This window comes from Bactrocera neohumeralis, chromosome 4, assembly GCF_024586455.1.
Source record: "Bactrocera neohumeralis isolate Rockhampton chromosome 4, APGP_CSIRO_Bneo_wtdbg2-racon-allhic-juicebox.fasta_v2, whole genome shotgun sequence".
In the NCBI taxonomy this organism is placed as follows: Eukaryota; Metazoa; Arthropoda; class Insecta; order Diptera; family Tephritidae; genus Bactrocera; species Bactrocera neohumeralis.
The window spans coordinates 9,736,594-9,764,511 of NC_065921.1; the positions used below are offsets into that span (position 1 = coordinate 9,736,594).

The following is a 27,918-nucleotide window of genomic DNA, read 5'->3' on the forward strand; positions in this document are numbered from 1 at the left end:
CGAATTTCCATGGAAAAAAATTAATAAGAAGTTTGCATGAAATTTTGCGATTCCAGTGTAACCACGACTGCGAAATCGTTGAGAATGTTGCTGGACTGGGGCCCTATTCTGTATCTCGATTCGTAAATGTATTCTATTCGAAATTCGGATCTACTTTATCATTATGCGAAAGTTGTACCACCCTGTGCCAGAATAAATACGTACAAGTTTCGTTTTTACTTTCTAAAACTCAAAAGCTAACGAATATCTTATTCGAAAATTGACTTGAAAATCCGAAAATCGAGTTACAGAATATAAAAAATCCGAATTCGAGTAAATTTTTTTTCGAATCGAGTTACAGAATAGCCCCTCTGTTTTAGTGAATCTACCTTATCACAAATCCAAATATCTGAGTGGTCGTGAAGTCAACGAAAACTTGCCTCCAACGAGTTGTTCGTCTATCTCTTTTAATGTTGATGATATAAAAAAGTTAAAGAAACGACGCTTGAAAGTCATCGTGTTGGCATCAAAGAGATTGCAGCGAGTCTCAACAACTATTATGGATCGACTCAATATATTTTGTTTAATGTTTTGGGTATGAAGCGTGCCAATGCTATGCTCGTAGCAACATGAAGCTGAATCCTGTAGAAAAACGTCATAATAAAGCAAAAGTTTGCAAAAGAGATACTTGACAATGCAGCTGAGGATCCCACAGGCATCAATAGCATTATTGGTGATGAAACGAGGGCTTATGTATAGCGAATGGCACTACAAAACTGAAACGAAACTCAAAAAAACAAAAAAAAAAAAAAATCGCTAAAAGCACTGAAGGTCAACTCAGCCAAGGCTTACAGCAAGTGCTTGGAAAATTGGATTAAGCATTAGCACACCGTTATTGGCTCCGGCGACTAATTTGTAGACTAATTTATTCAGTCAAGTTTGATCAGTTGGTAAAACAGTGACTTCCATTATCATCAAATCACATCGTTAACATTTCTATATCACTTTATGCCACGAATATTCCGCAAATCTTAGTTTACATACATTATTTTTTAATTTCTTTGTAATTATCATGGTTTTCGCTTTCGTTGTGCCTAAGTGTCAAATAAAAAGGCATTAGCTTAAATCGCAATATGGCCGATTACTATGCGCAATCACTGTAAGTGCAGCATAAATTTCTCCGAACACAAAAAAATATTTATTGCGAGTTAATAAAAATGAATTGATTTGGCGACAAATGCGCGAAATTATGCTTAAATAGGTTGATTGCGCACATGTGTGATAGTAAAGTAAAAAGCGCGCCATAAAAGCGAAAAACTAGTGTAAACCGGTTGCGGCATTTATTGCATTGTTTTTGTAGCAAAGTGTGCACAACTGCACTTAAGAAAAGTTTGAATAAAATTTCGCAATAGCAGCCGCGTGCAATAATAATGGCACATATTAAATAATACATAACTATAAATATTGAATCATGCCGGCCGTTAGCGCAGCTTGTTCGCCAAAAATGGTCTAAACTTAATTGGTTCAGTTTTACTTATGGCATACTTATTTTTAAATGCCCCATTCGGGGTTGGAAAGTGCAAATATAAATATATGCGCATGTATATAGATAGATTGTATATATGGCCAATCAAACCGGCTTTTTTGATTTATAGTTCAGCGGAATTTCGTGCACAGCTTTTTATATTTATAGCGCAGAAAAAAAACACAAATAAAATTAACGTATATTTAACTATTTTAGCAGCTGCTATATTTATAAAAGAAACAATTAAGACTTTATTGTTGTTGTTTGTGAATTACGACTGTGCCTACGCATATTGAGTGCCGAAAAAAAGCGGTAGCGGTGAAAGCGAAGAATGGAAGTGGCTGCCACTATGCATGCAGCCTTAATATAGAGTTTGTGCGGCTACTTTGTGTCGCGACGATAACCTTGTGTTAGTGCTAAACTCCAAAATTGCGTATTTTGGAACGAAAATACAATATTTTCTAAGAAAAATGCAAAATTCGTTGCATTTGGTTGTTGGTGAAAATGTTGGCGAATTGCGAAGTTCTGTTGCAGCTGGTAGGCCGTCAGTAAAACGCGAATTTGTCGCTCAGTTTTTGAGTTATCGATCCAGATGTCATTTCTTCCCCAAGAACCTGCTCATTTGTCGGAACCGCCCATAACGGTTTGCTATAGCATACATATAACTATCATACAAACTATACGATCACATTCGAGCCCTTGTATAGAAAACTTTTTCTTTAACAAGATATCTTATCGAAATTCGGCACTGATTATTGTCCTAGGTAGCGCCACAATCTGCGAGCTTATTGTTCAGATCGCACCACTATAGCATGTGGCTGCCATACAAATTGACTAATCAAATTTTACGTCCTTTTATGAACAACTTTTTTATTCAGTTATTATATAGCTTCGGTGCAAATGTTTTAACATTTTTTTCCTGTTTTAATAAAAAAAGAGATAACAAAAGTTTTCAAATTCTACACCCTTTTACATTCACGCATGAAAGTTTAATCCCCAGCAATACAACACCATATGGTAAGTTCAAGTGCATTGTCGTTGAGTGACGTCAGACCCTCATGCTTTTCGCCAATTTCCGAGCACTTTCACGTGATAAGAGTTTATCAAACAATCATATTATGTCATATATACCATTTAACGGTAATTGATGATAATATATCTTTTTGTAATCAAAAGAGACAGCAAAATATTTATCTAATCAATGCCATTGATGACTTGACAAATTCCATACTATTTATAGCTGTATTGCGTCATTGCGGCAATTTATTTATTTATTTGCGACATATAGTACACGCCTACCGCAAATTGCGGAAGCCACATAAATGTACTCGTATTCAGCTACTATTTCGTTATCATTTTTATGCCCATTGCATGTGGTCCTTTGGATAGTGCTTCATAATCATTAGTTATCGTTTAAGCTAGCAGACTTTGGTGGAAATCAGAGCAGAAACGGTAGGTTGATTTAGGGGGCGACGCTCTGATTTTCACTTTAACTCAAGCCTGACAATTTCTGGAATGAATACCTAATCAATTTTGTAGCTGCTCGGAAGTACTACTTCTTAGTTCCATGACAAGCTAGTAGAGATTCTTCGGTAAATATTTATCTATTGACCTAGAAAATATATTTTTATTATCTCTTCTAGCACAGGCCCGCCCTAAATATATTTTCGCTTTAACCGTTAAATTACTTCGTCTGAAAAAAAATGCAAGTCAAGTGGCATCAATTAACTACTCCAACTAGGTATCAATACTAGGTATAAAAATCGCTTCTTCACAATGATTTAATTAAATTTCACGCATTTATCTTTTCACCGCTTAATCGATCAGTGATTATTGGTGGAAATTTTTTCGTTGCAATGATAAAAGCTCATTGACGCAATTGTAATGAGTTCTTATCGCTGCAATCAAATATTATTGAACTTAGTCTTGTGCGACTTAAAGCAACAAGGATTAATTAAAGATAGAAAAAAATTTAATTTTTGAAAATTTTAAGTTTCCATGAATGCGCATTACGAATTATATTATATTATCAAATGCAAACAGTTTATTGTAGAATAAAAGCTTTTTGTGGAAGCGCATTATGAAGTCGGGAAAGCTTTTATATAAAAGTTAAGTTGTAGAAAATATTTTTGGCAAAGTAAAAGTTTTCAGTAACCTTTTAACCTTTCGCTTAAATTCCAAAGCTTACTCAGTAATTTAAAAATTAAAATATAAAATATTTTTCACATTTGAAAGCTTTCAATCAAAGCATATTTTGAATTCGGTTATATCCCAAAAATCTATCTGGAACTTAACAATTAAATTAAAAAAAAATTGCTGCAAAGGCAAGGCTTTCATTCGAAAACTTACTCAGTAATGTAAAAATTAATTCGACGAAAGCTTTCACAATTGCAGGCGCCAAATTTATTTGTTTTAGCTCACTGCGAATTCGCTTTGATTCCAAAACTTACTCAGTAATATAAAAATGAAAGTTTTATGAAATATTTTTCGGCGTTGGAAAGCTTTCAATGAAAGCTCAGAGCAAATTCGGTTATAATCCAAAAATCTAACCGTAATTTAACCATTAAATTATAAAAAATTGTTTTACTGCTGGGCGAAAGCATTTAATGAAAGCTCAGTGCGGATTCGGTTATATTCAAAAGAGCAATAGTTTAACAATTAAATTATTAAAAAGTTGATCTGCAAAGTCAAGGCTTTCAACGAAAGCTTATTGCCAATTCGGCGAAAGCTTTCACAATTGCATGCGCCTAAGTTATTTATTTTATATTTTTATTTTAAATGACTGCGAATTCGCTTAGACTCAAAAACATATTCAGTAATTTAAAAATTAAAGTTTTATGAAATATTTTTCGGCATTGGATAGCTTTCAATGAAAGCTCAGTGCTAATTCGGTTAAATAAAAAAATCAACAGTTTAACAATTAAATTATAGAAAATAGTTTGGGTGCTTAGTGAAAGCATTCAATGAAAGCTCATTGCCAATTTTGCGAAAGCTTTCACAATTGCATGCGCCAAATTTATTTTACATATTCATATTCGAAAGAAAATTGTTTTTCCCTCGCTCGCTCCTCTATCTCCAAAAGTGGTGACCTCTTTTCAAACAAATCACATCAACCTTTTGAGGCCGGCAGACAACGTCAATTGCCAAGCGATTTGTATTGTGTTTTATTTGCCTTTTCTGCTTTTGTTTCGGTTTTTGTGTGTTTGTTTGTTTGCCTCTGTAAATCAAACACTTGCCTTCCGACACCACATGCTTAAGTGGCACGGGGTAATAACCTTTGCCGCTTTATTGCCAACACGGTATAGCGCTCGCAGTATGCACATACAAACTTACACGCACATACATATGAGCATATGTATCTGTATGTATGTAAGTGGTACAGCTTGATGTTTGTTGGCCGCTGCCGGCTGCACATGTTGCCGGCTTGATGGAGGCTAATGAAGGCAAAGTCTGCACAATACAACAGCACGGGCACATGCACACATACTTATACACACATAAGGTATGTATGTTTGTTGATGTAGATGCTCGCATAAGTGGGGTTAATTGAAATACAACTGCAACACAAATCGAAAATTAATCGAAAATGTACAATTAATAAATTTAAATCAAAGCGAAATGAAAGCAAAAAGAAAGAGCCAAAAAAAACCGAAAAAAACGCGAGCGCAAACGTGCGATTGCAATTGCTTGAAATGAGTATGGAAAATGGAAAATAATACATTATTTATGCGGAAAATCTCAAAAGCTTCGATAATTGCTGCCAGACACAATAGACTGCTTTGGGAGATCACTTTATTAGTGGTGTATGTATGTATGTATGTGCGGTGTATAAGTTTATTTTTCTACACTTTTGACTTGTTGCACCTCAATTGCTGCAATTAAGAGATCGCATTTCCATACACACGCACACACATACATTCATATACATGTATATATGTATATATACATATATACGCATCGTATCTTCACTACAAATTACAATAACGCGTTGACTGAAATGCGCACAAGCCATTGGCAAGCGCAAAAATGGACCTACAAGATTTATGACGAAAATCAATTAAGTCATAAGTATAGCATACATACATACATACGCACATATATACCGAAAATGCACATTGTGTATGCATTTACAGTTGGCGGTCGCAATATGACATTCAAATAGATGTTAACAACTCGCTCAAGGTCAGACTGCTTGAGGGCCAACTATGGTTAGTGGCTCTGTTGTGGGTGAAAATACCGTTAATGCGGGAAATTCTTGTACACAAGCAGACACACAGAAGCGTGTGCGCAGCAGTATGTCACAGCGGAGTATTTTCATTAAAAAATTCTTAAGTTAAATTAGATTAGATTATGAAAAGATAATGAGAAGACACGTCAAGCCACTTATGGTAGACTATTTCTACTTTTATTTCTTACTATTTATTCAGTTCAAAAGTTTTTAAGGTGAATTGGCGTAAATTGGCCAATTTTGATTTTTACTATATTTTTCACATTATTAATTTTTTCGACACTGATTTTTTCTCGAATCTTTAGAGAGTGATGAATCGAAGAAGTAACCGGCATTAGTGCATATTTTTCGTGTTGCATGCGATCTCCGCGATTTGAAAATGAAACATAAAAAGTCTTACTAGTATATACCATATTGATCGTACAATGACTCCCGGTAAAAAAATTAGCAAAAAAAAATATAAATTTTTTTAAATAAAAAAAAAAATTCAAGATTAAAAAAATTTAATTTTTTTTTAAATGATAATTTTTGTTCTGTCGCTCAATGACTTTCGGCCAAAAATTAGAAAGATCAAAAAAAAATTAATTTAAAAAAAATCTAAAATAAATAAAATTAATTTTTTCCAAAATTATAGTTTTTGAAAATTTGATTTTTGATCAGATCAAAAAACTGGTAGGGCATTATATGGAAAAATATATGTGTACGAGTATACATCATCGGATCATACTTTTTCGAGTAGTCCCTCAAGCATTTTTGTAAAATGTAACTTTGGGAAAACCTGTTTAAATATAAACTTATTGAGCAGATTGAACTGAGCTCTTACATTTTAGAAGGTTGTAGCTGTGAAGCTATTTAAGTTATCAAAAAATGTAGAAAGAAAATGAATCTGACTGCCTGCTGATTCACTATGTACATTTCCAGTATTTCTTTGAAGCATTAAAAATTATTTTCGCGCAAACTTTTCCAACACATGCTTTATTTCCTACAGGGCACACATCATTTACAACATACAATGTTCAAAGCGAATGTGTAAAATTACTTAAGCAAGTGTTAAATGAATTATTGTGTGATTGCCTTTTGCCTTTTAGGCTGTCGCATATGCATACTCCCACACCACAAGCCATTACAAGCACACTTCATTTACATTAAAATCGTTAACAGTTCATTTGTTTAATTTTATGATTACGTTGCAAATATGCGCGTAAAAAGGCACACATATTATTACATACATATATGTATATGTATGTAAATAAGTATATATGAAATTATATGCGCAGTTATATGAGAAATATTGACTTTCTAGTGCAAATCCAGAAATCCACTAAACATACATACGTATACATATGTACATATATTTGTATAATGCAAAATCTTTTCTACCCAGAATATTCGGTAAGTTTTGGCTGCTATGCTGTTGCAAGCATTCATTTACTTCTAAAGTTTAGATATTTGCTAATTTTAAACTTTTATTTTTTGCAAGCTTAAGTACCGCTAAATTCCTTTTCAAAGAAATTCAAAGTGAAAAATGTAATCACATAAGCATAGTGTTTATTTTGAGTTGCCCGTCAATTTAGGAATGATAAAAATTTCCGTAGTAAATAAAGCTGAATATAAACAAGTATTTCCAAAAACTCTGGACATACATGCAAAGTTTTTGCAAATTCTATTTATATTTAAGTGCGACTGATGGAAAGTTACTTCGAGGTATTAGTGAAATTCTTTTGTTGCATTGTTTTAGTAAATTTAGCTGCAATAAAAAACGGACTCCAGACTATTGATGTCTAAATTTTTGCCGATATTGCTTGATTTCACTGGACTGTTCGATTTATTTGAATTATTTTCCAGTTAATCGGTATACTTATTTTTTTTATTAGTATATACAAGTCTTACGAGAAATAATGCAGTTGCTTCTTCATATCAAATCAATACGTAGACTATGTATATGATTCGCCGCAACTCAGCAACAGTGTGGTAATACTTATTTTCTCATTTTCAGCTGAAGCAAATGTAAAAATATGTCAGAATTTTTCACATTTTTCTTTAAAAAAGCTAAATTAATAATGTAAAAATTGCTGTCACCCATCTTTTGCAACATTGCAGTCAAATACCTCGCAACATATTAAGCAACATTGTAAAATTGTAAAATAATTCCGTAAAATGTCTTTTACCTAAATCTTTGATTTTATAAAATTTTCAATTAAACGTTTGCAACATTTTCAAATTGAGAACTACTTTTTAACATTAATGTTATTAAAAACATTGTAAAAAATTTTAAAAGTTTTTTAAAAATAATTTTATAAAATTTTCAATTAAACGTTTGCAACATTTTCAAATTGAGAACTACTTTTTCAACCTTAATGTTGTTAAAAACTTTAAACGAATTTTACAAAGTTTTAAAAAATAATTTCGCAACATTTCGGCAACATGTTGCTAGCAACATTTTCATAATGTTAACATTGATTTTGTTGTAGAATTTGAAAAAATATATGTTAAATCTTTTAATTAATAAACCTTTTTCATTTTATTAAAATTTTAATATAATTTTTGCAAAAATTTAAAAAAATAATTTCGCAACATTTCGGCAACATGTTGCTAGCAACATTTTCATAATGATAACATTGATTTTGTTGTAGAATTTGAAACAAAATTTATTAAACTTTTAATTAATATTTCCTCAACGTTTCGGCAACATGCTGCTAGCAACATTTTCGTATTGAAAACTACTTTTCAACCTTAATTTTGTTAAAAACTTTAAAATAATTTTACAAAACTTTAAAAAATTATTTTGCAACATGTTGCTAGCAACATTTTCATAATGATAACATGTATTTTGTTGTAGTTTTTGACACATATCAGCATATCAGAGCCAGTTACGCATTTCTAAACACTATTTAGCATATATAGTATACTCATAAAGACTTCATTTTTGAAATTTCATTTATAACTTCTACGAAAATTACTTACATTTATTGAGAACTTCATTTGTATGCAATTCAAGTACAATGCCTTTTGCTGGTTTGTAGTAAATTGTGGTGTTTTGTTGTTGTTGATTTTTATTTTTTCTAAGCAAATATACAGTTATATGTATAACTTGCTTTCAGACAGCGCTCGTTTAAGTACACAGAGTTGCGCCTCACTTTTGTTTCGAATTCACTTTTCACACAGTTGAAAAAACTTAACGAGTTTCTTCTACCTTTTTTACCGGAGGTGCGAATGTAGCAGCAGTATTAATTTATGAAATCTTTCACTGCCGCTTTGCTTCTTCTTTTTTTACCAATAAATACATATATATTTTCTACTTTTTTGGCCAACTCTCTTTCTGTTTATTTGCCTTTGGTGCAAATATTTGTGTGCGTGTGTGTGTGTTATAGCGAACTTTTATTGTATTTATTAAGTAACTTTTGCCACAAATCAGTTTATCAATATTTGTTTAATTTAGCAATACTGTGACCGCTGGCCGCCAGTTAGTATTGTTGTGGTTGTTGTTGCGACGAATACTGCTCAATCTGCATCAATAAGAAATCAACTCAATTTAGTTTAATTTAGCGCATTTTTTACACACAAGCTTCACATACAAATGCATACAAATAGGCGCACATGCGACTATACACATATATATATATATATATATATATATATATATATATGTACATTATATGTATATGTATAATACATGTGGCTATGTTTGGTTTGTATGCAAAGTCTGTGTGCTTTCAATTTTTTGCGTTGCCTTTTCGTTTGGCGCTTATTATTGATTTTGCTATCTCTTGTTTTTGTTGCATTTTCAAAACAATTAATATTTATAAAACAAAGTTTATTGTTCCGCTAGTCGACGCCACTTTGTCACGTGCTTCAATTTAAATGATTCACCGGCTACCAGAGGCTTCGCTTTCGATAGACTCTGAAGAAAGCTTTAGCTTTTAGTTCGGGTTTTTGATTTATTATAAATTTACTTATTTTTTATTTTATTTATTCATTAGATTTATCAATGTATAAATACCGATGTTAAATATTTTGTAGGTTATGGTGTTAGAAGCATTTTTAATTATTTTTTTTCCTTATTAAGATGCGAAGTGTTAAACTTTTGTGTGTACATTTTTGCTTTTGTGTTTGAAATGTTTTCTTCCAATTTCAAAATTTTTGGAAAATTTATAAATATTTAAAAAAATATAAATTTTTGAAAACTAAAAATATCTTTTAAAATGATTTTAAGATATATGTATGTTTATTAGAGAAAATCATAGCTTTACGGCTATTGAGTGCAAATAATTACTTTTAATTTTGAATGACAATATTTGCAAGACCGGTTAAAAACTATTTGCAAACCAGCGCTTCAGAAGTTTTGCTTCACCCACCTTATAGGCTAGACCCTGCCTCTTCGAACTGCATTTTGTTCCGTTCGATGCGAAACACCCTCAATGGATTGTGGTTCACATCAGACCTGGGTATCAAAAATTAGCATACTTCGTTCCTGGGCGCTAAGCACTCAACATGTTGCTAGCAACTTTTCGCTTTTTACCACTTTTTTAGTAAATTATTTCGTAACTTTTCAACAATATTCTCAAAATTATAAAAAAAATTTCGACTCTGTTTTTGTTACATAAAATAGAAAAATTTAAAATAATTTGGCCACATATTGAAAACTAATTTTTCAACCTAAATTTTGTTTAAAAATTTAAAATAATTTTACAAAATTTTAATAAATTATTACGCAAAATTTCGGCAACATGTTGCTAGCAACATTTTCATTTCGAAAGCTAATTTTTCAAGCTTAATTTTGTTTAAAACTTTAAAATAATTTCACAAAATTTTAATAAATTATTTCGTAGAATCTCGGCAACATGTTGTTGTAACATTTTCATTTCATTTATTTAAAACTTTCAAATAATTTTACAAAATTTTAATTAATTTCATAAAATTTCGGCAACATGTTGCTAGCAACATTTTCATAATGATAAAAATTGCCAGAAAGATGGGAAAATCTTATACCTTGAGATGAAAAATACTAATGTACCTATTTTTCTAAAATAAACGCTCACATTTTGAAAATATAACTTTTATTTATTTTAAAATTATTATTTTTTCTGCTTTTTATAACTTCACTTTCCAAATCCCTATCCCAATAGTTTATTTCGATGGTGCCCTTTGCGCCTCTAATATTTAATTTCCTTTCATTTCGAATTTCGTAAACATTTGTTATCTCCTCCGTCTACAAAGATTGTCTTTCTCGGTATATGCTTTGCATTGATGCTTAGTTGGCAGCAATTTTCTCGGCTTTTGTTTTAGTTTTTTGTTTTATCGCTAAAAGTACAAGCGTATTTTCAATTTTGCGAACATTTGAAATGTCGGAAGTGTTTGCTTTGCGCAAAATAATATTTCCTGTTGAGTTCAAACAAGCAAATGGCTACAACACACTGACATGCGAGTATATACATACATACCGACATACGTACAAGTATGGCACAAAGTACAAGTCATTGTAGCTGCAGCAAGACTGGGACAATTAGAAGCGCGAATGACTTGTCTAAAAATAGGACCAGAGTGTAGGCCAAAAGGTACTGATAATCAAAATAATATTGTAATTTAATTTTAAATACTTTTGTATATATTTAATATTAAATTTCAATTAACTGTCATAATTTTGGTTTGAAAACAAATAATTTTCTAAAATAAATATGTTAAACGCTTCAAAAGTTGTTCACGCGATATACAATTACACATTAGTATATTGACTAGATTATCTCGCTAACTGAAAGTAATGCCTTTTAAGTAAAAAGTAGTGCCTTTCGCGCTTAAAAATTTCAATTTTATTCTAAAAATATATTCATTAAATGTTTCTGCATATTATAAATGGGCATGTGTGTTTATAATTCCAGCTCCCACACACTTAGCACATCACGTGCTATGCATGAGTAAGCGGATTTGACCTCAAAAGGCCTAAAAATATTCGAAAAGTGCGGCAAATTTTTGAAATGCAATTTCCTTTTCAATTACTATTTTTGAAAATTCTATTTTTCCAAGAACTATTATTAAATAAATATCTTCGAGCATTTAAGAATTCATGAAAAGACTAATTTCAGAATTTTCAAAGTAATTGACCTGAAATTTCACTCTGGTGGCAAAATTTGAATAATTTTCATGTGAAATAGAAATAGTTTAAAAATAGAGAATGATTTTAAAAATATAACTTTGATGGCATAATTTCGGCCGCTCAACGTAAATTATCTAAATGATCTCAACAGATTTGAGCCGGACGGAATCGATCAAAAACTTTTTCTCAGATTTATATAACCTTTTAAAGTTCGTTATATTCTTCCTTGTTGATTGTTAAAAAGCGTGAAAATGTTTTTTTTTTTTCTCAATCCGGGTCAAATTTGATCGGGTATATATGTAAATACATATGTGTCAAGGTTGTAATACCTAGTTTTTTTATGTAACGTATGTGTTAAAAAACGTGAAAATGTTTTTTTTTCTCTATCCGGGTCAAATTTGATCGGGTATATAAATATGTGTCAGGGCTGTAATTCCTAGTTTTTATGTAACGTATGTGTTAAAAAACGCGAAAATGTTGTCTGTTTTCTCAGTCTGGGTCAAATTTGATCAGATCTATTAATGTGTACCAGGGTTGCAATTTCTAGGTTTTTATGTTCGTATAGAGTTTTGTGTTAAAAAACGTGAAAATGTTGGTTTTATGTCAGTCCGGGTCAAATTTGATTAGATGTATGAATATGTGTTAGGGTTGTAATTCCTAGTTTTTTATAATCATAATTTTTATGTTATGTTGATATAACCTTTTTATGTTCGTATAAAGTTTTGTGTTAAGAAACGTGAAAATGTTGTTTTTTCTCAGTCCAGGTCAAATTTGATCGGATGTATAAATATGTGTCAGGATTGTAATTCCTGGTGCTTTATGTTACATATGTCAAAAACAACGCTAGGTTTCTAAGTATATTCTAAAAGTCTAGTCCAAAATTATTTATTAACGAAAGAATTGTACATTTGTATGTACAATGAAGTAATTGATTTTGTGTCATAATTGGACGTGTGCTCGACGTAAATCATAAAAAAATAAAAATTTTATTTTGAAGAAGCACAGCTTACAAGACTGTTACCGATAAATCTAACAGTAGCAACATAATTACACGCACACCAGAATTATTTACAGACATACATACATACATACCAATTTATTACAAACGTCTATACATATGTGTATGTATATGTATGTCAGTTACTTAAAAAATTTATTGTGACTTTGACAGTTGTTGTTATCATTGCTGCCGCCAGCGTTAATGATGCGGGCGATGCCACTTTTGATAGACCAATAATGAAGCCGAAAATCGCTGGCCCCTGAAGACATGAAACCAATAGGTAAACAAACACACACACATATACATACATATGTGCGCAGCAATTACTGTCTGTCTGCAAGTGTAGAATGTTTCAAGAATGTTTCTGCTACCAAAAAACACGGCGCTCGCAGGTAAGAGTAGTAAAAACCACTTGACAACAGTGGCAACAATGGAACAGGACAATACAGCAAAAATGTAGTAAAACATGAAAAAGAGCAAAAAAAAATGAAAAAATCACTATTGTCTAGGAGAGTTGTGGCAATGAAGAAAACTATAGAAGGAAAGCAAACGCACTAATGAGCAAACAAAACGAAGTGCGCGTGTAATAGGGATGCCATTGGAGAGATTGTTGAGAGATATGAAACCGTGATAAGATCATTAAACATAGAGCATTGTGAAAGCAAACAATGGGCAGCGAGCTACGCTGTGTCAGTGACTCATTGACTTAATAATAGCTAAGCAAATAACGGTTTAACTTGTTGATTTTGTGCGATTGTAGGCGGCGCAATGGCTTTGGTGAATTCTGTCTTTGGATAGTTGGTGTGAAATATAGCTTCTTGAAAGTCATGCAAATATTTGGCAAGTTCGTTGTCATTTCTATATTCAAAAAATTAATAAAATTTGATTTATATAATCCACGGATTAGAAAAAAAATTCTTTTTTTTTCAAGAAACTTATAATTAGAACAAATGGAACGCATAATAAGAGCACACATCATCAAACTGCCTTAGTTCTTTCTTTTAAACAGCAAAATATTCAAGCTTAAAAATCTGCGTTTCCAAACTGTATTAACAGTAACTTATCTTTACTAAAAGCCAATACCGACTGAAGAGCAACACACACGGCACCATCTGATGAGCAACCAAATGAGCCTTAAAACAAAATGACAAACAGTGATCATTTTAGTATTTTTCCATTGCAAATGCGAGTATGCGAGTTAAACGAATGCTAATTCGAAATTAAAAATTTCTCACTTCTCAAATATTGTCAATAACTACATACTATATGTCAATGAGTTAGTGTGTGTGTGCGTGTAAGTGAACATTTGCAGTTATTTTTGTTGGTCTGCAGGCGCGCACGCCAAATAGCAATGAAAATGAAAATTTTTCAATTAAATAAACTACATCTCTTTATGAGACCTGCCGTGGGATGCCTGCTTTCTGTCCAAGAACAGAAAACAAAACCAAAAAACACAAGCAAAATCAACAACAACTTGCTGACAGCAATAGTTGCGCGCTGCACGTGCGTAATTAACACTTGCAATTTATATCTTTGGCGGAAAAATTGTTGCTTTTGCACACACACAATTGCTAGCGTACATTCTTACATAGTGCGCTGGCGTGTTGTTGCTGATGGAAGCTATGTTATTAGGCTTATTTTTGGGGAATTGAGACGTATTGTTGGCAGTTAAAAAATTATTTTTGGAATACGCTATTTTCGCCGTTAAAGAAATTATCATTTTTTATTAAGAGAATAAATTTATTTAATTTAAAATATATTTTTTTTTATTTTTTCCAGTTTTAATATATTTGAAACAAAAGGCATTTTTAATTGAAGAAATCATTTTTTTCTTAGGGAAAATTGTTTGTAATTTAATTTAAACTATTTTTTAAAATTTTTTTTCATTTCAAACAAAATGCATTTTTAATTGAAAAAAACCCATTTTTCCTTAGAGAAAAATTCTTTTGGTTAGTGAATAATCAATTTTTATTACAAAAACAAAGAAATTTTTGGATTTATTATGCTTTTTAATTTGTTATTAAACCTTTTAGCAATATATTAGAAAGTAATAATTTTTTTCGTTACACAAAATTGTTTTTTAACAATTTTTATCGAAGGAGAATTTTTTATAAGTAAATTTTTTATGCTTTATTTTTAATTTTTAATTTAACTTTAATTAAACTTATTTATTGTTAGCATACTTTCCATTTCTTAACACATTTTTTTCAATTTGCACATATGTACATATATACACATACATATATGTATATACATATGTATGTGCGTATATAGTAAATAAAAATAAAATTCCTCATACACACAGTTTTTTAAAGCAAAAATCACACATCTGCACTTTTTTTATAGAAATTTCAAAATTATAATTTTCGCATGCGCATTCTAAACACCGTTATTTTACTGTTTTATCTTCATATATTTTTTAGGTTTATTATTATTTTTTTATACAGACAGCTACGCTTATTGTATTAAATGAACAAATTTATTTTATTTTTATTCAATAATTTATTGTTTCTGATTAATTTTCAAAAAATATATATATATTTTTTTTATTTTGTGTAGATTATTTTTTTCTAGGTATCAAATCAGATATGAAAATATTTTTTAGATTTTTTTTAAATTTATTATCATATCATTTTAATCAAACGAGAAATATACGAACTTTCTAATACATGTACAAAATCGTTTTAATTTTATTAATTTTTTAACCAGACATCTACGATCATTGTAATAAATGTACAAATTTATTCTATTTTTTATTTTTATATTTTATATAAATTATTTTTACTAAGAAATATCAAGTTTTTTATATATTTTTTTTTTAATTTTTTTTATATATTTCAAAAAATTTTTTTGTAACTTTTCTCGATAATAAATTATTTGCAATTAATATTAAAAAAATACATATGTATATTTTTATATCTTTTTTTAAAAATATAAATATTTTAATACCTTTTTTTAGATTGTATTAATATTTTATCCAGACATCTACGATCATTGTAATAAATGAACAAAAGTTATTTTATTTTTTATGCAATAATTTATTGTTTCTGATTCATATTCAATAAATATAAATATTTTTATATTTTATGTAAATTATTTTTTGTAAGTAATATCAAAATTTGTTTGTAAATTTTTTATATTTTATTTTAATTTTTGTTTACTTTTTTTATTTTTAAATTTTTTTTATATGTTTTCTTATATTTTTTATATTCTTTCAAATTTTAATATAAATTTTGATATTTTATTAATTTTTTAGTACAATTATTAAAATTTGTTTTATTTTTTAGTACAATTATCAAAATTTGTTGCTCTTAGGTCATCTCTCTGCATTTTTTGTTGCCAATATTTATTGGTTAATTGTCCGTTCGCCTAATGGCCACCTCGAAACCGCAAAATGCCGTCGCCACAAACAAACGTCGACGCTGACACGGGCAAAGCGTTGTGCGCTGTGCGCTCAAAAGCGTTTACATAGCCAAAAAAACGAATTGGAATCAAACTGGTAACGTCGCTTAAGCGCGCACAAACGAATTTTTTTCTAACTTTTTTTTCAATTTATTTAATTATTACTGACTAATTTATTTTGATTTCAATTTTATTTATGCATTTGTTTTCGTTGCGCATTTTTTATTTAAATAATATTAATTATATTTTTTTCTGTTGTTTTCAATACAAACTGTTGTTGTTGTGTCGCAAAATTGCAAACGCTTGCAAAAAAATGTAAAAAAAAATATAAATCTTGCTTTTGCTTACATCTTTCAATTGGTTGCTTTTTTAACTTCTTGTATTCTTGCACTAGCTCATTGATTTATATTTATTTATTTAATTTCTTTCGTGTATTGCACACTGACACTTTTCGCTTTGCTTTGACTTTTTTCAAATTAATATTTTGTTGCTTTTTTTGTTGTAAAACTGCGTTTGATTATCTAAGAAACAAGAAACTTGTTGCTGTTGTTATTTATTGAATTTGTATCTCTCGCGCAGTCAAATGAATTTGAGCTGATGTTAACTTGTTGCTTCTTATTTAAGGACTAAAGCAAATGCGACGTCAGACATTGTATTTTAAACCGCTACCAATGCATGCAAGCAATGCCAAGCATTATTGAAACAGTCAAGCGGCCAAGCAGTCAAGCAGCAAAGGCAAAGAGGCTGCCGGCTGGTCTGAGCGCGAACGGCAGCAAAGCAGCACGCAAATCTACTCGCGCAACTGGCTCATAGAAGTTCCCACTACTGTCCCAAAGATAGAGACACTCGCACAAATCGCGCTTGCTTTGCTCACCATACATACATGTGCATGCAGAGTGGCAACAACTACACACATACAGCGTTACATGCCCACGTGCGTTCGTATATCCATACACGCATACATTTACTCGCTCACTTATCAAAAGTGCTATCCAATCTCGTGGCGGCACTCTCTTTGGCAACCAATAATTTTGGTGAGTAGAAGTCAACTCTTGAAATGCATGGCTCGCATAGATACTAATGTGTACACGAGCGGCCATATGCGTGCATGTGTGAGTGAGTGATAGTTGATAAATATGTGAAATGCCCAGCAAGAAATTTAAATTCACAAATTGTAGAGAAAATTGGTTTCGCTCATTTTTGTGAGAAATGAGACTTTCTGGTAGTCTGACAATACATACTGACCAAAACGTTCTTTATAGTCAAAAATGTATTGCATAGAAGTGGAAGGCAGGTAATCACATTGTCATAGTTCTGCTCCATCAGGGATTCCGAAGAAGTATATCTCTAATTTTACTTGGTTTGTTGCAAATATTTCCGTAAAGCCGTCCGTTAGAGCTTTTTAGAATTCCTTAACGAAACGATTACCAACCTTAAAAAGTCTACGTAATTGTGTTAAAGCATGGGGGAAGGTTGGCTGAAGTGTCTACTGCCAGGAGCTCTCTATCAACTCCCGCTTCAAATTTCCTGACTATTGCAGTGTCTTCCAGGCCAAGGTTGTAGCCATTAAGGTAACAATAGATTTACTGCTCCGGAGTGGAGCGTCCTTCAGAGAAGTGACCATCCTCACTTCTCAGATAGCAGAGCGGCAATACTAGCCTTGAACACATAAACAGTGCGTTCCGGGCTGGTCAAAGAGTGCCTAACCTCGCTATCAACAGCATCGAGTGTCTTTGTGATAAAGTTGGTATGTGCTCCCATATATATCTTCTTCTGTTCTACCACTAAATAGCTGGGCTTCACGGTAGCTTGGGCAGCACTGAGCCACCATCGATAAATGCGCTGTCTCAAAGCCTTTTGGCCCAACATCGATGACAAGAGGTCTAGTGATCTCTTTGCCTTCAGTAAAGCCAGGCTCTCTCTAGTTTTAGAGCTTTTAACAGGCCATTGCTCTATTGACGTCTACGCTGTAAGGCGCTCGGAATTCTACCAGATGCCATCTGCAGAAGCTGTGTGGAAGAAGATGAGGTGGAAACAACTCAACACTTTCTTCTTGACTGTCCCGAGACATAACGAGATAATAAAATATACAAAAATATATACAGAAGCTTCTTGTGTCATCAACTGGAAATCCTAAGACTTATTTATCTATCGTAGACGCTCAAATATCTAAAAAACAACTGTAAATCCAATGCGTAACGCCTAAAAGCACACCACATTTTCCCAAAACACGTTGTTTTCAAAAGAATTTTGATTTACTTGTAATTTTCTTCCTATGTGACAACCGATTCCACACACTCAAGCAAATCTCCTACGCGTTCAAGGTTGAAAGTCCATACTGACTAATAATGATTCTGTGTAATTATGTAGATATTTTCGATTAAAAAGGAGTACAACACTAACAATTACTACAAGTTCTCAAAAACTTTTTGAAAATACATACATACATACATACGTAAATGCATAAATGAATGTATTTTACGGGTTTTACCAAACACCAAAGAGTCACAATCAAGTATATTGACACACTTTCATATATAGCTTCGTGCATGCAAACACCGTGAGAGTATCACAAATATCGCAAGTACTCTTTTCTGTACTTGGCAACACCAGATGTGTGGCGCGACAAAGCGACAAATGCACTTCTCTTTAGCTCAACATATCTGCTTTAGCAATCAGTGATAAAAAAGGTTGAAATTTTTGTCAGTAATTAATAAATAGCGCTCTCGCTCTCTTGCACGATCTCATGCGCTCTTTTTTGTGCCCCCTTTTTCAAATGCTCTCACTATTTCGAGAAGATTTTCATTTTACAAGCAGTCAATGGAGGAGCGGCATATTCAAGAGAATTTTTGTATACACTTAATTTATATATGTATGTGTGTGTGTTCATGAGTTTGCAGCGTTGTGACCACTTGTTGCTTGCCACTCCAACAACATCAAATTGGAAAATGTTCACTCCAGTTCGAAATGCATATTAGGCACAGAGCATGCCACTTACTCGTACATACTTTCAAATATGTATGTGTGTAATAAACGTTTATTCTTAATGTACATACATATGTAAGCATAGCTTATGACTAATATGCTCTTAATTGATGTTTGGAGTTTCCCCAAGCCTTTGCTATGCGGCAAAGGAAACTTTTTGAACTTTGTTAATTGCGGTACTCTGAATATTCCGCAATTTAATTTACTCGCTAAAATAGTTAGTCGCATTTACAATTTTTGAAATTAGAAAGCTTATTTCTCTTAATTTAAAACTATATAGAAAATTGGTTAGTAATACCGGTGGAATATTTGCAAGTTAGGTTTGGGTGAGTCTATAAACATGACATACACATACATATGTAATATGTACAAATTCATAGCGTCATTGTGACATTTCTAAGTGACTTCATATAGGAAACTTCTCTCAGTATTACTACGAGAGCTATAAGATAGTTTCAAACTCCATTTAACTTTATCATGGTTACAAGTCTCAAGCAACATCTTAAATTTGCGTCCGTGAATACTTTAGTTGAAGTATGGATCAATAATATGTTATGTGGCACATTAAAGATTTCCATACTCTTACAACATACTTCAATACTTCTACTTCTAGATTTTCAACTTTTCGGGTAACTTTCGGGTACCGTATATATCGGCCAATATGTCAATGAAAATGTAGTGTATCTTTGTACATAAAATGGGTAAAACTGGGTGAAAACTTTAAGTTGGAGTATATATGTAATTGTTTATTGATTAAAAAAATGACGAAAAAAAATATCAGCGTTTCCGAACTTTTAATTTCGGACATGCTTTTTGAGTACTTCCAATATTAATTTTTCAACAAATAACGAATATTTTTTTACTTTTTTCTCCACTAAATACTGAAATATGAAATATACTTAAAAAATTTATCCAAAATTTTCGGGATCTCGAAATGCTCTAATCGAAATACTGAAATGAAATAAACTTAAAAAAAAATTATATTTTTTTAAATTTTTTTTGGATCAAATGCTCTAATATGTACATAAATCCACCGAAAACAATTAAAAATTGCATATTTACATTGTTAATTGTTTACAGACAATTTACTTTGTTAACCAAATATACATAATACAAAATTTTCGGGATCCCGAAAATTTCATCCCGAACTGCAGGCACTTAACAATTGAAAATTTGAATAAATGTTATGACTGTTTGGCAGTTCATTAAAGCAGATTTGGACCACAATTTTTGTTAACTAAATATATCTGAAATGTTCCGGTTTTTTAAAAAATGGAAAAATCGATAATAACCACGCCCACCTCCCATACAAAGGTTATGTTGAAAATTTTGCGTTAACCGACTCATAAAAAAACGTCAAAACACTAAATTTTAAATTAATTTTTTTAAAAAATTTGGGCGTGGCGCCGCCCACTTTATGCAAAATTAAACCGATTTCAATGAAAAATCGGACAAGAATTATAAACTGCTTAATGCTGTTTGAATTCCAAGATGCACTTTATTTTTGATAACTAAATATATTTGAAAAATACGAATTTTCGGGATCCCGAAATGCGAATCATGAAATCTCGATTATCACTTTAATATTGTTCGGTGCACCGAAATTTCCTTGTTAAACTAAAAATAATCTTTTTCGGGAAAAATTTAATAAAAATTTTGACTGGTTTTAAAGCAAATTTATTTTTTTTTAACTAAATATATCTGAAATATTTCCTGATCCCGAAGCAATCAACTCTGGAAATTTTAAATTAATTTTAAAAAATTTGCAAAATTAAACAGATCTAAAAATCGGATAAGAATTATAAACTACATTTTCTGAAGGCACTATTTTTGCAAACTAAATATATTTGAGCAATTTCGGGATCGCAAAAGTTTTGTCCCCAAATCCCGGTAATAAAATAACTTAAAATTGCTCACACATTCTGGTTTTTAGAGGCAATAAAATTTTGTTAACTAAATATATAAATATTTTTTACATATGTATGTATGTATATGGATGTAAATATATACCTTTTTCACGAATGCATTCACGCGCATAGCTATTATTTTGCATTGTAATTATGTCTCGTGCTTTTTCGATATCGCAATGTTGCCATGAACTTTTGGCTGCATAGCATGCGAAGCAACAACTTATGCCGCTTGTTGTTGCTGTTGTTGTTTTACAAAATCCCATTCAACAGTAAATGCTCAATGATCGTGTACACGTTCGCCACAACGGTGGGCGATGATGCGTATCGGGAATTTTGTGAAAATAAACACAGATTACACAATCAACCAACAGGCAGGCGGCATATAAACATAAACAAAAACAATAAAAACGCAACAAAATATATTATAAACCTGTAATTCGAGCTAATGGCAAACGATCAATGCTCACCGAACGATCGTTAAAAACTAGCGTCTTCTTACACACACACACACTGAAGTATGTCTGTTGGCGTGTTTGTATGCGTTTGCATACTTATGTATAGTATGTTTGTAGGTTTGCTTGTAAAAGGAAGCAAATCCGTTGACTTGGTCACACTCGCAGTGACGGCATGCTTGGAATTGCATCGATCGGTTGACTCGGTTGACGGCGCGCTGCAGTTGAGTGTGTGTTTGTTGGCGGTGATTATGCATACCCCTTGGGAATGGTGGTATTTGTGGGTGTTAATTGCATAGAATAACAAAAGCAAACATTTAAATTGGAATTTGAACATGACTAAATAATAACAATAGCAAAGCAGTCAAGTAGAGTTTAAGGGGGGCGGGTGACAGTTATTGCCTTAACGCTGTGCAACACCTTTACACTCCACTCGATGGATGTGTGTGTGTGTGTGTGTGTGTGAGTGTCTATGCAGCACTGTTTATATTGCATAATCGTTCGCTTCGTATGAATCAAACCGTGTTGCGGCATGCTCGCATAAATATTTGTTAGAAGTATGCACGAGTTTGTAGAAATATTTAGATTTGAAAAAAGTGATTTATTGGGCGCACGCTTCGTTGACATTTTCAATTGAGAAGTTTACTATTTGGGCGTAAACATAAACAGGATATTATGTACGTAATGAATAGCGGTATTGGGTGTCTGTCATGCTCAAGTGGTCTCTCATTTTTGCTCACTTGCATTTGTGAACTTTGCAACTGATTGCAAAACGTTTAGAAAGTACTAAGGCAGCTGGAAACATTTGTGTACAGACTCAATCGCAATTTATGTGGTCTGAAGTTTGTTTACTACGAGTTAACCTATTTTAAGATTTTATGATATTTAAAAATTATGGAGGGAACACTTCTCCAGCCTTCAGAATGGCAGAAAGCATAACACCAGGAGATGGTCAACCCGATTCCCCAATCGACAGACGTTCCATTGCCCGACCATGAAGAAGTTCAAATAGCAATTACCGTCTGAAGAACAACAAAACAGCGGGACCGATGGATTCCCGGCCAAGCTATTCAAAAACGGCGGCGAAGAACTGATAAAAGGCAGGCATTAGCTTATTTGTAGAATATGGTCGAACGAAAGAATGCCCGACGATTGGAATTTAAGTGTACTCTACCCATTCCCTCGATCCAGAAAACGAGAGACCCCCGAACCTGTGCCAACTACTGTGGGCTAAGTCTCCTTAACATCGCATATAAGGTTCTATCGAGAGTATTGTGTGAAAGATTAAGCCCACCGACAACAAACTGATTGGACCTTATTAGTGTGGCTTTAGACCTGGAAAATCAACAACTGACCAGATATTCACCATGCGCCAAATTTTGGAAAAGACCCGTGAAAAGAGGATCGACACACACCACCTCTTCGTCGATTTTAAAGCTGCTTTTGACAGCACGAAAAGAAGCTGCCTTCATGCCGCGTTTTCTGAATTCGGCATCCCCGCCATATTAATGCTGTTGTGTAAACTAACGTTGAGCAATACCAAAAGCTCCATCAGGATAGGGATGGACTTCTCCGAGCCTCCCTATCGTGCGACTTCTTCAATCTACTACTGAAGAAAATTATTCGATCTGCAGAGTTGAATCGAGCAGGCACAATCTTTTATAAGAGTGTACAGCTGCTGGCGTACGCCGATGATGTTGATATCATTGGCCTCAACACCCGCGCCGTTAGTTCTTCTTTCTACAGCATTAACACCAACAACAATGTCAGCCTCGAAATTCAACACAAAATCTCTCTTGCCAACAGGTGCTACTTTGGACTGAGTAGGCAATTGAAAAGTAAAGTCTTCTCTCGACGAACAAAAACCAAACTCTATAAGTCACTCATAATTCCCGTCCTGCTATATGGTGCAGAGGCATGGATGATGACAACCCCTGATGAGTCGACGTTACGAGTTTTCGAGAGAAAGGTTCTGCAGAAAATTTATGGTCCGTTGCACATTGGCAACGTCGAGTACTGCATTCGATGGTATGATTAGCTGCTCGAGATATACGGCGACTATGAGACAGTTCAGCAAATCAAGAGACAGCGACTACGCAGGCTAGGTCTACTCCGTTGGAGAGATCAGATGGAGAAGAACTGGCTACACTTGGAATCCACAATTGGCGCCAAACAGCGAAAAGCAGGACGACTTTACGCCAATAAAGAAGAAGAAGTGTCAAAGATCTTCAAAGTCAATTTTAATTGTCTTCTTCTAAATTATTGAGTATGAAATGATGAAATGTAAAATTTTTTTATAGCAAATCAATTGTTCTCATAAAACCACTGGACTTCTCCGGAAACTTAGTTATTTAAAAATAAATGCTCACACAAAAAAATCCCCAATAACTTAATAACGATTAGAAAAATACAAAAATTCCGAAAAGTAATTATAAGTAACGTACCATTATTAGTAAAAGATTAGCGACCCCTTTAATTGCATACAAAGAATTCGAGTCAGGTGCTGTTGTTCGGTTGAAACGCCTACTGAGAGGTACAGATCTATGCATGATAAATCGCAAATCAATACGCTACAATATTGGTGAATAAAAAACATAAAAAATTTATTGGGAAAAAAAGGTAAACAATTTATGTAATTTACAGCGAAAACTTAAAGCATTCCTTTTGTCATAGAAATACTCGAGAATGGTGTAATTCAGTGAAATTAGCCGTAGACAACATAGGAATCTGACTTGCATACCGAGACACGGAAAATTTTCTGTTCGAGACGGTTATTGTGTCAGAGGCGTTCAATATTTGCACTTTCATGCATAAGTTGCAATAAATTGTTCGAGCCATGCAAACGCAGGAATAACTTATGAAATCGCTTAAAGTGTTTTGCAATTTGTTTTGAATGAATCATTTCCGAACATTTAATTGCCACATTTGCAGGCACTCGAATGATCTTTGCCGCACTGCAATGTACATATGTACAATCTATTGAGAATTGCTCGCATTTGCTTGCGTTCTTAGTTCATATACATTTGAAAAACATACCGATTTCTCAGCAACAACAATGCATTGCGTAGATGGCGCAGATCCATTCACTCGTTCCTTCATTCATTGGCACGTTCGTTTGCGTGCCTGTTCGCCGTGCTCGCTTGTTTGCCTGCAATTTGCACGTCAAATGATCATGCAATATAATTTAATGTTAATTTCCAGCGACAATTAATTGAGTCACAAGTCAGACAAGTAGTACTCGCAATTTGTTATTCTAATGTAATTATTAATTTATTGTTGCTACGTATTAAAAAATTGCCGAGCGGCAATCGGTCTGCCGCCTAAAAACACAATGTGTACTTTTCCATTTAGAAGTAATACTGCGAAGAATGGCTGCTTGCGCTGATCATTTGCGTCGAGAAGCCCATTTTGGTAAGTCATTGAGGGGAAAATCAACTGAATTTTACAGCACCGAGCTGGCCAGAACTGGGTCGCAGCGGCTCTGTCATTTGTCATAACGATTGTGACGTCAAATGCTTTGACTAGAACGCGTCTGTTTTGTTTTTATTTGCGCTGGCTCTCTAAGTCAGCGGTTCACAAACACTTTATTGATTGATATAATTTATGATTGAAGAAGTTTTATGAAAAGAAGTAGTATTCTTACTTTGATTTGCTAATTTCCAAATAAGCTATCTTCAAAAAAAATTTATAGCTATTTTTTTAGCCGGGAAAAGGACTTCAACATGGAAATTAGATAATAATAATACATATGTATATAGGCTTTAATAATTGCTGTTAAGAATATTCTAAAGCAACCAAAATTTAAGGAATGCATAGTTTTTAAATTGAAATTGTGCCCGAGCGGTCCCATAGCAGTTTAGGAGCCCCTGCATTAAGTAATCTGCCAAGTATATTCTAAAACAACCAAAATTTATGGAATGCATAGTTAATAAAAATAATAATAAATTAAATTTGTGGATCCCTAGCAGTTTGGGAACCCATGAATTAAGTAATCAATGCCATATTTGTTACATTCAACTGTAATTTAAAGTACAAAAAAGATATATTTACATCATTTGTTGGATATATCGATCAAGGTTGTTTGTGATATAAAAATATTTATTAAAATACTATATATCTGTATATATATATACATATACATATATTCAAATTGTTATTAATAAATAATTACACAAATATTGCAAATTACTCAGTGTTATTGGCAATTTCTTAGATTTTTCTTATCTTAGATTTCTCATTAAATAATGACGGTGTTCTCATCAGTTGATTTATTAAGGCTTTGAACTTATTTAGTATTTAGATCACTGATGAAGATAAGTTCCCAGTATTTCGTTGACTAATCAATCCGAAGATTACGAGATATTAAAACAAAAACGATAAGTTAGAAAAGGCTGTTTAATTCGATATGGGTAAGTACTGGCGGAAATTGCACTTATTTTTTATTTGAGAGCAATTCAAGAAGAAATTCTTGCCAAGCAGGTATCATAATTTTCGTCGAAAATATGGGTTTTTGGCATCTTTGTTCAGATTTCATTGGATTAGGAACGACTTGGGTCTCCGTTGTAATTTTGTTCTAGCGCTGGACTTCTGGTCTTTGCGTAAACTTAACAGGCTCTGGTCAATAACTTCCTCATGTTCGATGCAATATTTCTTTGCCTTAGTGCAGAAGTGGATCTGCTCCACCGAAGAGCTTGCTCTCAGTAAGGTTCATCTGGCCGCAATCGTCGGAGTTTCCTGCTCATTGCGCAATATGCTTGCATGCATTAAAACTAAAAAATTTTGTCGGACGCTAACTTTCCAAGTTATATGGAGGAAGGTGCGATTGAAACATCCAGTCATTTTCTCCCGAATTATTTAGCTTTTGTGAAACTGAAGTTGAAACATCTCAGCAGTAATATCTTATAAATCGAACATGACCGAATAGCCGGAATTTTTATCAGCCGTTTCAACAAATTTGTGGCAAGTCAAAGCTACTTTTAGATTTTTGATAGTATTTTCAGTCAATACTATTACATGTTTAGGAACCCCAAGTGGCCGACTGCTTCAGCTATCAAAGGTGGATCCGTTTTTATTTATTTTTTTTTTTTTTTTTGATCGACCTAACCTAGTCTATCAGTATATTGTATTATTTTGGATAGCATTTATCAGAAAATTAACTTTTATAATAGCACCTCAAATTCTATACCGATTGTAGTTGAGAACCCAGAGAAAGAACTTTTGAGTTAGATAAATAAATAAGGAATGCCCCGCAACCTCAGGTCTATTGTAGTAGAGCTACCCACTAGGCCACCACTGTGCTTTCTCTAATAAAAATACATGTCACTGCAATTTATAACATAAAGTTGCTCTTCGCGGAGAGCCAACATTTCCATTACTCAAGATTTGTAGGTTAAGTACACATCGGTCGCCAATAGAAACTAGTTTCGTACATTATTTCATAAATCAGAGTAAAAACATTCGGCGCGATTGCGTTGGAGAGGTCTAGACAGTTGACAATATCGTTGTAACGAATGGACTCTCTTTCACCATCGAACTTTCAAGTGTCATTCAATTAAAATACCGTTGTTCTATGCCGTTTGAGTGCAATCATTTTACGAGCATTATTTTGTATGTAAGTGCCTTCCTGTACTACATAAGTATGTATAAGTACTAACTCATATGTATGTAAATATCTTATAATGTATAAATAGTAGCACTATTTGTTATTTCGTGTTCGGAGCCGACAAAAAGCGAATATTTAATCACACATTACTCAGCGTTTCCTTTGCTTATAAAGTGCACAGCATTCGAAAGCCGGCTTGAACCTGAAATAATCTGAACAATTAAAAGTTTATCTTTACCGCTCTCCGTAATTGCAGTCATTTTAGCAGAGATTTTTTGTAAGAAACACAAAACAGAAATAAATTGAAAGTCATCTTCATGAAAGCGCTGGAAAGTAAAACTAACGTGTTTAATAATAGCAATGCATACAGATACTTATATCTATATATGATCGTGTATGTAAATATATATATACATATGTATATTAAAATGACTGTATGATCACAAGTTGATCGCCGTGAATCTGCCAACTAACGGCGCTCTGCATATTGCTCTCTTTTTCTGTGACAGAAACAGTTGACATAAATCAGTTTGCCGTTTGTAACTTGTTTTATTTATGCTCAAGCTCGATACTAATAATTTCAGTCAAATATAACCGGTATATAACCATTTCATAACCAAAACATTTGTTAAATATAACCAATATATAACCATTTTACAACCAAAATATTTGTCAAATATAACCATTATATAACCATTTTATAACCAAAATATTTGTCAAATATAACCATTATATAACCATTTT

General features: G+C 32.6%; 2 protein-coding genes across 5 annotated transcripts in view; both read right to left on the reverse strand.

Annotated features, from left to right (window-relative positions):
- LOC126754776 (sialin) overlaps window positions 1-27,918 on the reverse strand; it is a 441,635-nt gene that overhangs the window by 131,571 nt on the left and 282,146 nt on the right. The gene's annotated exons all lie outside the window — the stretch shown is intronic.
- LOC126754793 (ion transport peptide-like) overlaps window positions 1-27,918 on the reverse strand; it is a 103,263-nt gene that overhangs the window by 42,907 nt on the left and 32,438 nt on the right. The window contains exons 1-2 of one of the 4 annotated variants that reach the window (XM_050466918.1): window positions 16,574-16,913; window positions 8,697-9,238 (exon numbers count right to left, since the gene is read on the reverse strand). The exons of the other annotated variants lie outside the window; for them this stretch is intronic. Of the exons in view, the coding sequence (XP_050322875.1) occupies window positions 8,697-8,714 (18 nt within the window). The 5' untranslated portion in view covers window positions 8,715-9,238; window positions 16,574-16,913. Of the gene's footprint in view, window positions 1-8,696; window positions 9,239-16,573; window positions 16,914-27,918 lie in introns of those variants that run through there. 4 annotated transcript variants of the gene reach the window in all.